This window comes from Austrofundulus limnaeus, unplaced genomic scaffold (genome assembly GCF_001266775.1).
Source record: "Austrofundulus limnaeus strain Quisiro unplaced genomic scaffold, Austrofundulus_limnaeus-1.0 Scaffold39, whole genome shotgun sequence".
Classification (NCBI taxonomy): Eukaryota; Metazoa; Chordata; class Actinopteri; order Cyprinodontiformes; family Rivulidae; genus Austrofundulus; species Austrofundulus limnaeus.
In genome coordinates, this window is record NW_013952441.1 from 1,214,048 (window position 1) to 1,224,919 (window position 10,872).

At 41.5% G+C, this 10,872-nt stretch overlaps 2 protein-coding genes across 2 annotated transcripts in view; one reads left to right on the forward strand and one right to left on the reverse strand.

Annotated features, from left to right (window-relative positions):
• The window catches only part of bccip (BRCA2 and CDKN1A interacting protein), a 3,660-nt gene extending 3,302 nt beyond the window's left edge, over positions 1-358 (forward strand). Inside the window, exon 8 of the mRNA XM_014007045.1 lies at positions 110-358. The gene's annotated coding sequence lies outside the window, so the exon portion shown is untranslated. The remainder of the gene's footprint in view (positions 1-109) is intronic.
• Positions 359-2,843: 2,485 nt separating this feature from the next.
• Positions 2,844-10,872, reverse strand: part of adam12a (ADAM metallopeptidase domain 12a) — a 113,294-nt gene continuing 105,265 nt past the window's right edge. The window contains exons 17-23 of the mRNA XM_014007047.1: positions 10,670-10,747; positions 9,534-9,642; positions 9,128-9,263; positions 7,318-7,429; positions 6,057-6,317; positions 3,116-3,297; positions 2,844-2,961 (exon numbers count right to left, since the gene is read on the reverse strand). Of these exons, the coding sequence (XP_013862501.1) occupies positions 2,892-2,961; positions 3,116-3,297; positions 6,057-6,317; positions 7,318-7,429; positions 9,128-9,263; positions 9,534-9,642; positions 10,670-10,747 (948 nt within the window). The 3' untranslated portion in view covers positions 2,844-2,891. The remainder of the gene's footprint in view (positions 2,962-3,115; positions 3,298-6,056; positions 6,318-7,317; positions 7,430-9,127; positions 9,264-9,533; positions 9,643-10,669; positions 10,748-10,872) is intronic.

Genomic DNA, 10,872 nt, shown 5'->3' on the forward strand with positions numbered 1-10,872 from the left:
AACAAAAGTAAGAGAAATTTAGGATAAGAATACAAACATGTTCTTGCATGAGGCCCAATATTTTCTCAGATGGGATTTTGTCTCAGTTAAATAAGACTTTTYCTTTCAGGACAATTTTGTAAAATTGCAGCTGGCTACATCAAGAGAAGTCTGAGGTTTCTATAAGGACAGCTTGTGTGGTGAAAACTGGATTTTACTGTTTATGTTTGAGAAAAGTCACACTTGATATACAGTAAACATGAAGTGTCTTGTTAAAGAGGTATGATGGGTGAGTCAAAATTCTATTAGAACTACTTGGTTTTGTACAGTTATGTCTTGAAATGGTTGAAAAATCATTAAAAAATATCTTTCAATCCAACAWAGAGCTTGTTCATTTGCAGCATGTCATTAACGACAGCTAAAAAAATAAAAGCTGGATTAGTAAAAAGTTCTGCCTCCTGAAAGTGTTAAGTGATGTCACGTTCATAAACTTATTTAGTAAATACCAGCATGTAGCTTTCATTGACCACAGGGCCCATATTTATCAAACTTGTTAGAATTAAGGACTTAAATGTCAAATTCTTAGCTAAAAAGCTGAGCCTAAAAGTCAGTTATCAAGTGTCTCAGTCTCACAGTGAAGTTTAAGAGGAAATCTTAAGCGTCTGTCTTAGAGCTGATTTTTAAAAACACTTTTCTGTGCTGCAAAGCTGATCCTGGTTGACAATGTTACAAAAACCCCGGCATGAACCAATCACTGCACCGGATTTCATGTTCAAGAATATCCTTAGAGAAGTCAAGATAAAATAGTGCAAATCCTCAGATAACTTCACTTTCAACACACCAATGTCACGTACTCAATGTCTGTAAATGACATAAAATGTCCTCATTTTCTTCACAAAAACAAAGAAAATCTCATTTCTTTTTTTCAAAAACTCATCTTTAAAGTTTTTTATGTCTCAGAGCCTGAGGTAATGTTGAGCTTGCAGCTTCCTCCTCCACTAAACTGCCTAAAATTCATAAAGTTTACAAAAAAATCCAAAGTATTCGCACAATTTGGGGAGGTTGTTGGAGCGAACAGGTGAACTGTGGGCCGATGTGGGAGAGGAGATGTTAGAAAACGGCGTCTGCAGAACAAAGTTTTTGATAAAAATCCGTAAGTCTGTATAYGTGCAAAATGGGGGGAAATCTGTACTTTACGGACAATCCGTGTAATTTTCAGTTCGGTGAATCACGTGTCTTTGTTGCACAGCTTTATTTGTGTTGCCGTTTGGTTTCTTTGTGCAGTTTCTGGTTCTCAGGGTCCAACATGTCCTGCTGGATATGTTTGCTCTCACCGGCGGTTCTTTCATGTGATGAGCTTTGCATTAGCCRATAAGAGATCTGTTGAAGTAAAAGTGTTTGGTCATATGAGGCAACACTTGTCTTGGATGGAGAAAAAAGTGCGTTCAAAATTCTCTCGTACACAAAAAAATCCACAAATGTGTTTTTGTTTTGAAAACAGTTTTACTGTTTGTGTGTTTAAACATCATGAATGACACTTTATTATAACTTTTTTAGATATATTTTTTTCTTTACATACAAAGTATCAAACATTAGTAAGAAAAAAACACATTCTTCATAAAAGTGTTCACCTGTAACACAAAATACAAAGAACATACGGACGGAACATGTGACTACACTCAAATGTTGTCTATTAGTACAGAGTATTGGAAAAGCAAAGGAAATGTGTGCATTTATTTCAAAATAAAAGACAATATGACAAATTTAAAAAGTCAGTTTTCAGCCTATACTATATGTTGGTAAAGGACTGTGTGACAGTAAATACTAAAACACTGTTTGCTTCCTGTAAACTGGCTTCAAGGAGCCAAACTAAAGAAAATAAACTGCTTGTTAGTGGTGGAGAACCTGTGGCTCGTCKGACGTCGTTTAACTTCACAGAATGACAAATGCGTCTTTTTTCAAGTGAAGTTCTTCTTTCCCATCGGAGGGAAAAAAAACAGGATTTAAAACATGAACACGAGCTGAACACACGTTTGCACCGGACCGCAGTCTGACGTGGAGTTATGTGCAGAGACCGAGGCATAGATATATGGAAGCCCATTTCCGCCACCCTGATAAAAAATAAAACTTGTATCTCATAGTTTTGAGATGCTATCTCATAATTATGAGATAGCTAAGTCATAAAGATAGCTAAGTCATAATGATGAGATACAAGTTTTATTTATTTTTTATCAGGGTGGCAGAAATGGGCTTCCATATAGATCAAACCTTAAAAAAACAACACAGGATCCTTCACATGAGTTTGTTTTCCAGACAAAAAGATGCTTCCTTGATTTCAGCTTGGGTAAAGAGAAGTGTTCGTTGCAAATCAGTGGCACTTTGTTCAACTTTCTGCTGTATGTAAAAGAAGAAAGAAGTCGTCTGATGACTTTCTTTGCCGTAACTTTTTTTTTTCTTCTAGAGTTGTTTCAAGTCTTGCCAGATTGGCTCAAAGATGCTACAGACAGCATTTCCCTTCAAGAAAACCCCAAAGTTCTCATCCGTCATTGCAAAGATAATGTAAAAAGTTCCAGGAACGTTTCTATAATTGCAGTTTCACATATTTTTTTTTTCTTCTAAAAAAAACAAAAATCAGTGTATGTAAAAAAAAAAAAAAGATTTAAAGTTGCTACCGTGTAGTAAAAGTGTCTGGCACAGTGCACTGGGTGGCAATAAATACAGAATATAAATACTTTACATGGACCTGAGCGCAGACTCGTAGCACCATTTTGGAGACGGGGCACCAAAGGGACACGGCAAATCTCACGATTCACGACTCCGAGATGCCGCCATCGTTTCAGGGCTCTCAGAGTTTGTTTGTTTTAGTGCAAATTATTATTATTTTTATTTGTTTGTCCCTTCTGGCCAAAGTCTCAGCTGCTGTATTTAATGTTGGCAACAATGCAAGGCTTTGGTAGTGTTGGAGGCTGCTTGGGCCTCGGCCTAGAGGTGAAAAGAAACAAATATTTAAGTTAGATATAAAAGTTTGGTATTTTAAAAGCCCAATTTAAAAAAAAAAGTTGGGACATTGTGTTGATAAAAACAGACATTCGCCACATTGTGCTAAGATCTACAAACGGTAACGATTGTGGCTCACCTGTTGGGGAGTGGGACTGGGCGCACAGGTCTGGGTGCACCTGGTACTGGTGCAGGTCCACATATAACAGAGGACCCCTGGCCTACAGAGTGGTCCTGCACTGAAGAGGGACTTCGCACCAGACGGGAGCTCCTTGGATCGGCAGGCAGAGGTTTCTGTGGAGGACTGGGCTTCTCCAGCTCCTGTGTAAACAAATATATAAGCCTATTCATATAAGATTATTCACCACAAGAGGGCGCTCACATACAACCTAATACAGTTTATTTGGTTTCTTGTCCTCTTCTTGTCAGGCACCTTATTGAGGCAACACATGATGTGAAAGGAAACGTGTCTTTATCCAAATTCACAAAACAAAGACCGAACCTGAAACCTCTCAGTGACAGTCAGTTGTTCAAAACAAAACGAGCGGGTCTGATCCGGTGATGAACTGATGCAAAAAGGCTTCTGCAGATTCAGCCCTCGAGAATCCTAAAACCCCGAGGGGAGGCGAAGCTTGGTCGCCCCCCAGCAGAGAGCGATCGCTGATGGTTTACGTCTTCTGTCAGCGTCTCGGAGCTGCCAAACAGCTGCCAAAGATCCTGTCAGAGAAGTCTGCTGCCAAAAGGAATCACTTTCACATTCTGACATCAACAAGGAGCAGCTGAGGGGGCTCTACTTCCAAAACACAAAACTCTGCCAGGAGCTGCGGTACGGAGCACCTGGTGAACAGGTGTGCGACGCTCGTGGACAAAATGCAGCTTTTTATGTTGCATTTTTTGCTGTCTTTTAATGTTCGCTTCAGAAAATCATGAAAATTTTTGTTTATGAAATTATCAAAACAAGTTGTGACTTCAAATCTCGCTTTTTTATTTGCAAACAGAACAAACCAAAAACATTTAGTCTAAACTGATTTAGAGCCAATCATTTCATTTAGACATGATCATTTTGTAAAGTACATTTAATTTAGGTCTATAAAAACTATAAAAAGTGGAACTGCAATGCTTTGGACTGAATTCCTCCTTATTGTAACTCCACAAGCCTCTCTTTCACCCCTTTACTGAGGTGCGTCTCAGATCAACTCGTTTTGAGGCTGTCTCTTTAAATCCAAACGAGGCGTTTCACACCCCGACCCCACTTCAGCTTCCAGACTGGTCCATTTCAGTTTGATAGAGGGGTTTACGACTATATAGCTGCGCAGAAACTTTTTATTTACAAACTAATTAAAATCTGTCAAAAAAGGAAGAAGTGTCCATCCAGCCTCACATGTTGGAGTCAGAGTCTGACCCAGAGCCAGAGGAGGATGAAGACCATCAAACTGTAGTTGGTGAGTCCAGACTTTCTGTTTACATGTGTCCCTGTTAAAGTAGGGCAAGATACAAGAAAACAGATGTATTTGATGACAGTACTTATTTCTACGTGTGAGGTTCATTCCAGATGTTAATCACGTTAAATAAAAACAGAACAACTTGCTGAAGCCACTGTGATGTTTGCTGATAGCTAATAGCAGAGCAGAGTATGAAACACTACAAAAGCTGCTAAGTGAGACTGGAACCAGGCGACGCTTTGATGACTTGTCAAATTTATTGTCTGTCTACAGTTTGTTTCAATTTGCTCCTTCGTTTGGTTCCTTTTGCCGCAGAGTTTAAAATCAAACCAAATTAAAGCCACAGTGAGAACCACAGAGCTGAAGGTTTACCTTCAAGAGTCTCAAACTTTCTCTTTCCTTCAGTTTTTTTTACACACTGGAAGGTCAGAACTAAAACTCAGAGCTGTAGCTGTGGCAGAGAGTTCACTACTACTACCCCCTCACCCCCACCCAAACACACACACACACGTTCGCACAGCTATCCATTTGGGGACATTCCATTGACTTCCATTACATTTCTACAGCCTATACCTGACCACAAACCCTAAAGCTAACCTCACAGGTACCTACCTGACCCTAAAGCTAACCTCACAGGTACCTGACCCTAAAGCTAACCTCACAGGTACCTACCTGACCCTAAAACTAACCTAAACTCAATTCACACCTTGGTCTTAAAGGCACAGTGTGTGGGATTTGTTGTATTCAGCGACATCTAGTGGTTGAGTGGTTGAATCATCCTCCCTTGTCCTCCCCCCACCCCCACCCCCTGCTTCCAAACACAAAGGAGTTGCTACGGTGTCTCTCAGGTGTCAAAAACCTTTGATAATTCCAACCGCGATGTCTACCAGCAGCTTCAGTGCTAGTGATGTTTCAAGTGGTAAGATTATGAGCTTTAATAAGTAAAATTATCCCAGCTACAATGACAAATATTACATTTATAGTATTACAACTAAAACCGTTTTTGACGCCACCACCGCAGTTTGTCCTTCATGAGCCTTCGACAAGACAAGATGGCGGCTGCCTGTAGTGGCGACCCGCGACCATGGAGATGTAAACAGCTTTTTATAAGGTAAAAATAATAAAACTAGGTCTTTGTCTGCAATGATTAGACATGTTTTTTATAATTGTTATTAGTGATTATCTCAATTTCGGCTAAAAGAATTGACAAAATCCTACATACTGTGCCTTTAAACCCAACCCCCAACCCACCAATGGCATTTAAACCAAACGGGGACTCAACTTTTGTTCCCAAATGTAGGCATTTTGTCTTAAAATTGCCCCCAAACGTCACCAGACACCCCCCCCCACACACACACACACACACACACACACTCACAACTGAGTCTGGCTCCATTTTCATTTTTTCTGTGGCGTTTTGTGTTGCAGATTTGACGTCACCTAGACTGCGCTGGACTGTCAACAAGACTGAAACTTTTATAGGACGCAGAAGTGCCGCTACAACAATGGGCTTCAAAACACCGGCCTAAAAGTGTACGTGGTGGTGTCACAGGCTGCGGAGGTGAGTGAAACACTCCCCAGACGCTATAAAGCATCCTGGAATAAAACGTTTGCCGATGGAGCAGGAAGTCCACTCACCATCACCATCCTGCAGGAGTTGTGGTGGGACACGCTGCGGAACGACGCTCCCCTGGGTGCCATGTGGATGTGAGGAGGAGGGGCTCGGTGAGGAGGAGGGGCCGGGGGTCTCAGCTGCTGGGGCCCCGGGGAGAGGGACAGCGTGAGGGACAGGGGCACCGGGTGGCTGAGGTGAACTGGAGGGCACTGGGGAAGTCTGCGCAGGCTGTGAGCCGGGTATGGAGCCGGTGGGGGTCCTGCCTCCGGCCCCCGGTGAGGAGACTGCAGAAAGATAAAAGCCACTTGGTCAAACCGTCTGATTCCTAACAGAAAACAATCCTGTTCACCTCCTCTGCTGCTGTCAGAAACGTGTAAATCAATCCCTCAATGGCTGCTCAGCTTTACCCAAATCCTTCACCGGTAACTAATTAAAGACTTAAACCGTCCCTTAGGCGCCCATTTGGCCTAATTCTAAAATGGACGCAGCCAAACAGGCCACACACTTAGGAAGATTTGACATTAATTYAAGCCAAATTATCAGGCTGCTTCATTTTTAATCCCAGGCCAGATGTGAGCAGCTTGTCACACTCGTCTGACCTCACCTGCGCCGCGCTCACATCAAACAGCCCTTACATCTTCTTTTGCCTTTCACCAAATGAAAAGCACCTGCTGCTAACTGAAAATATCAACCTCATGCTAATGCGCTCGATCCCCGCCTCGCTGCAACCCTCCTGACCCGGCTGCTTTCATCCCTCAGCAAATCTACATCAGTCGAATCACTTCCCATTACAAATAATGCCAAGCCACTAATGCACTGGTTAAGGCGCATGGCGGCGGAGGCGCACAAGTCATTACAGCAAAAGCCGAGGTCTCTGTCTTGCAATTATTAGCACCAGAATTGCTTCAGGTGTCAACCGAGCGGCTCCGTCAACATTATTCATGCGGCCCAACATGCAGATAAATCAATTCCTCTCTGAAAAAGGCAGCTGTTAATGACGAGAAATGCATTCAAGTGTCCGGAGCCCTCCCCGACTCCATTATCACCACCTCCGCCGCCTGTCCACGTTCAGAGGGACGGCTTAATTGGGTTTGAATGAGCTGCCATTTGTGTGAAAACAACACATCCATCCAGCTGAGAACGACTTGTGAGCAGCCGCAGCAAAGACCTGCCGCTCGTCGTCCTTTAGTCCGACTGTACAAACGGCTTTTCAGTGTGAAGATGGCTGTTTGTGCGTCTCTATGACTGACAGTCAGAGTGAGACGTGCGAGCTGCTGGAGTGACCTTGAAGATGGTGGCACTGTGCGGCAGAGGCGGTGCCGGTCGGGACGGAGATGCGCTCGCTGTGGATGGAGGTTTCGGAGCGGGTGGTCCGCTGATGGCAGCAGTCTCTGATCTGTAACACAAAACCAGAAGGGGAAAATTAATGTTTKTATTTCACTGATCCTACATCACTTTCTGATCAAAGAGCTGAAACAAATAAATTACTGTGCTGGTCAAGCTAAAGGAAGCAGAAAACCTCAGTAGCTAATAGATAAAAGTAACAAAGGACAAGCTAAATGTTTCAAAAAGCTAACTAGAAGCTAAAACAAAATGCTAGCTAAAGGTTAAATGTAGCAGATGGTAAGCTAAAAGCTTAAAATAGCAAAAACGCTAGTGAAAAGCTAAAAGTAGTGCAATAGTAGCTAAACGGTAAAAGTAGCATTGGAGACAGAACAAATAAAAGCAGATTTTAAAGACAGCTATGTTTCAGAACAGGCCACTGTATATAAAGGGGTACCACAGGGTTCTGTATTAGGTCCTCTTTTATTCATTATTTATATTAATGATCTGGGTCTAAATGTGTCAGAAGCTGGTTTGCACTTTTATGCTGATGATACAGTTATTTACTGCTGTGGATCAACGCTTGTTCAGGTTGTTGAATTATTGCAGAAAGCATTTAATACCATCCAACATTCATTAATTCAGCTGAAACTTGTGCTAAATGCTAACAAGACAAAGCTTATGTTGTTTTCCAACGCCAGGAAGAAGCCTCTTTTGATTCCTTCAGTGACCACACGATGGATTTGAAATAGAGCAGGTACGTTTGTATAAATATCTGGGAACATTGATTGACGACTCCCTTAATTTTAAGCCCCATGTGGAGAAACTGGTGAAGAGGCTCAGACTAAAACTAGACTTTTATTTTAGAAATAAGTTGTGCTTTTCTTTTGATGTGAAAAAGCTACTATAGTGGAGACTACCTTTTTTTTATACCACTGTTGGGTTATGGAGTTATTTTGTATATGAACACATCTGCTAAATGTCTTCAAATGATTGACACTGTTTATCACGCCTCTTTGAGGTTCATTACCAACTGTAAGGCATTGACACATCACTGTGAGTTGTACTCAAGGGTAGAATGGCCTGCTCTGGCCACCAGAAGGCTCTGCCATTGGTATACATTCATATACAAGGCAATATGTGGACTTCTTCCCTCCTACATTTGTACTTTGATTGAAAAAATAAACCACTGTCTCTTACTCCATCCACTCGCATGACTTTTTGATGCTTCCTGTTCCATTTGCTCAAACTGAATTGGGGAAAAAAGGCTTTTATCCATTCTGCACCTTCTACATGGAATACATTGCAGAAAGACTGGAAACTGTCTGAGTTAGTTTCACTGAGTGCTTCTAAATCAAAACTGAAAGGTCTTGATACTGACTCCATAACTTGCACTTGTTGTTTTAATTTGTTTTAATTTAAATCTTTTAATGTTTTTCAATTTGATGTTTTTAAATTTGTCTTATTAAGATGTGAAACTATGTGTTGCATTTGCTGCTGATCTTGCTACCAATCTTGGCCAGGTCTCTCTTAAAAAAAGAGGTTTTAATCTTAATGGGACATCCTGGTTAAATAAAGGTTATAAATAAAAAATAAAGAAAGAAATGAAGAAATTATAATGTATTGCTTTGTACAAAACATTTGCAAATAAAGTTAAATATTTCAAAAAGTGTCAAAGTTACAAAACTCCAAAGTCTTAGCATCCATTTCCTGATTGCTGTGTGAAACACAAAACATTTTTTTTTATTTTAACAAATGATTTAAATCGAACCTAAGCTTCTCCATGGGGTTCTTTTTGCCGGTGAACAGCAGACCCTTCAGGGTTTTCCTCTTGATGCAGACGATCAGAGCAGCCACCAGCACAGTGAGGAGAGACACCAGGATGCCCACCGTCAAGRTCTTGTTGTCTGCTCAGAAGAAAAAGCACATTTTCAGAACACTCATTATTCAGCTGTCTGCAGTTTGCCGTAAACTTTGTAGAAAGCGGATCGCAAATGATGTACATGATTTCCTCCTTTAACGCTTCTGTTTAGGAGCCAATTGTTCTGAGTTCTGATGCTTTTATTTTTAAAACACAACAAGCAACACTTTTCAAAGAATTATAAGCACGGGGCATTTATAAAGTAGCCAAAGGGGAATAAGGAAATAAAGTTTGAATGCATCTCCTGCTGACTTACCTGCAAGTCTGATGGGGCCACTGTCCAGACTTCCTCCAAAACCTGCCGTGTCGCAGAAAGGAGGCCCCCAGTGAGCCTCACAGTGACAGTTCTTGTTGTTGTTGCACACCTGCAGCAAAATAAAAAGGACAATACGCAACAATCCACAGGTTTATAACACTTGGCAATATTTAAGAGTCCAACAAAAAAATTTATATTTTTTTATTGCAAAGTTGAGAAAATGCCCATCACAACTTTCAAGATGGTAACTTGAAGAAATTCTGTTTAAAATTATTAACTCCGCAACAGAAAGAGCTGTCATTTTAAATGAGATGTATTTCTATATAAGTGAATGAAGATGTCCGATATGAAAACCAAAGCACGCTCTGCCCTTTCAGCTGTATTTTGACTCTCTCTCCCCCTCTTGTCCTCCTGTCCTACAGGAACGGTAAAGTCTGGGAGGATTCCCTGCCTGGGTAATTTGGAACAGGTGAAGGCTTCAACATCTTGRTCTAATCTCTGCATGCAGGGGTGCCCCCTCTCCTGCAGCAGCCACATCCTTTACTTTCATTCCTTAGTGTTTTATAGATGTGTACTAACTGGAACTGCACAAGCAAATATGACCCCCTAATGACTGGTGATGTTTTATTTTAAGAGGCAGTCACAACCGTTTCTTCGACATTTGCCACGTAGGAACGGCTCCGCTGTTAAAGCCCAGACCTCTGGGACCTGTCAGAGAATTTATATCCCTAGGCTACATATTTTGTGTCAAACAGGACCACCCATAGATGTTCAGCGTTTAGAGCYGAGAACAAAAACTCTTAACCCACGTCTCTAAAACTGTGTGTCGTTGCTTTTCCCCCCAAACAAAATTTGGCCAACAAATTTTAATTCAGGTTTTATGACAAGAGCGACAGCCTGAGTGTGTGATGAATGGCACCTAGAGTCGAACATAAATGAGATCATTATATCTAATTGATTGAACCTTTCAGCGCTCACGGTGATTTATGGCTCGGCGTCGCCATTTATCCCCTAACCAGCGTAGAACGAACTGAATTTTGAACGTGTTGCAGCTTCGGGAGCTTCGGCGAGGAGGAAACGGGGCATTAACCGGGCTGAGGTTTGCCTGAAGTATGAYGGAGAGGTGCCGTACTTACCCCTCGACCGCTGCACTTGGCTGCACACTCGTGCACATGAAAAACGCTGACGTTCTGGCACCGACGGTTCAAACACATCTGAAGCAGACAAAGAAATTAAAAATTGACAGGGTGAACTCAAAGAGCACATCTATATCTATCTATCTATCTATCTATCTATCTATCTATCTATCTATCTATCTATCTATCTATCTATCTATCTA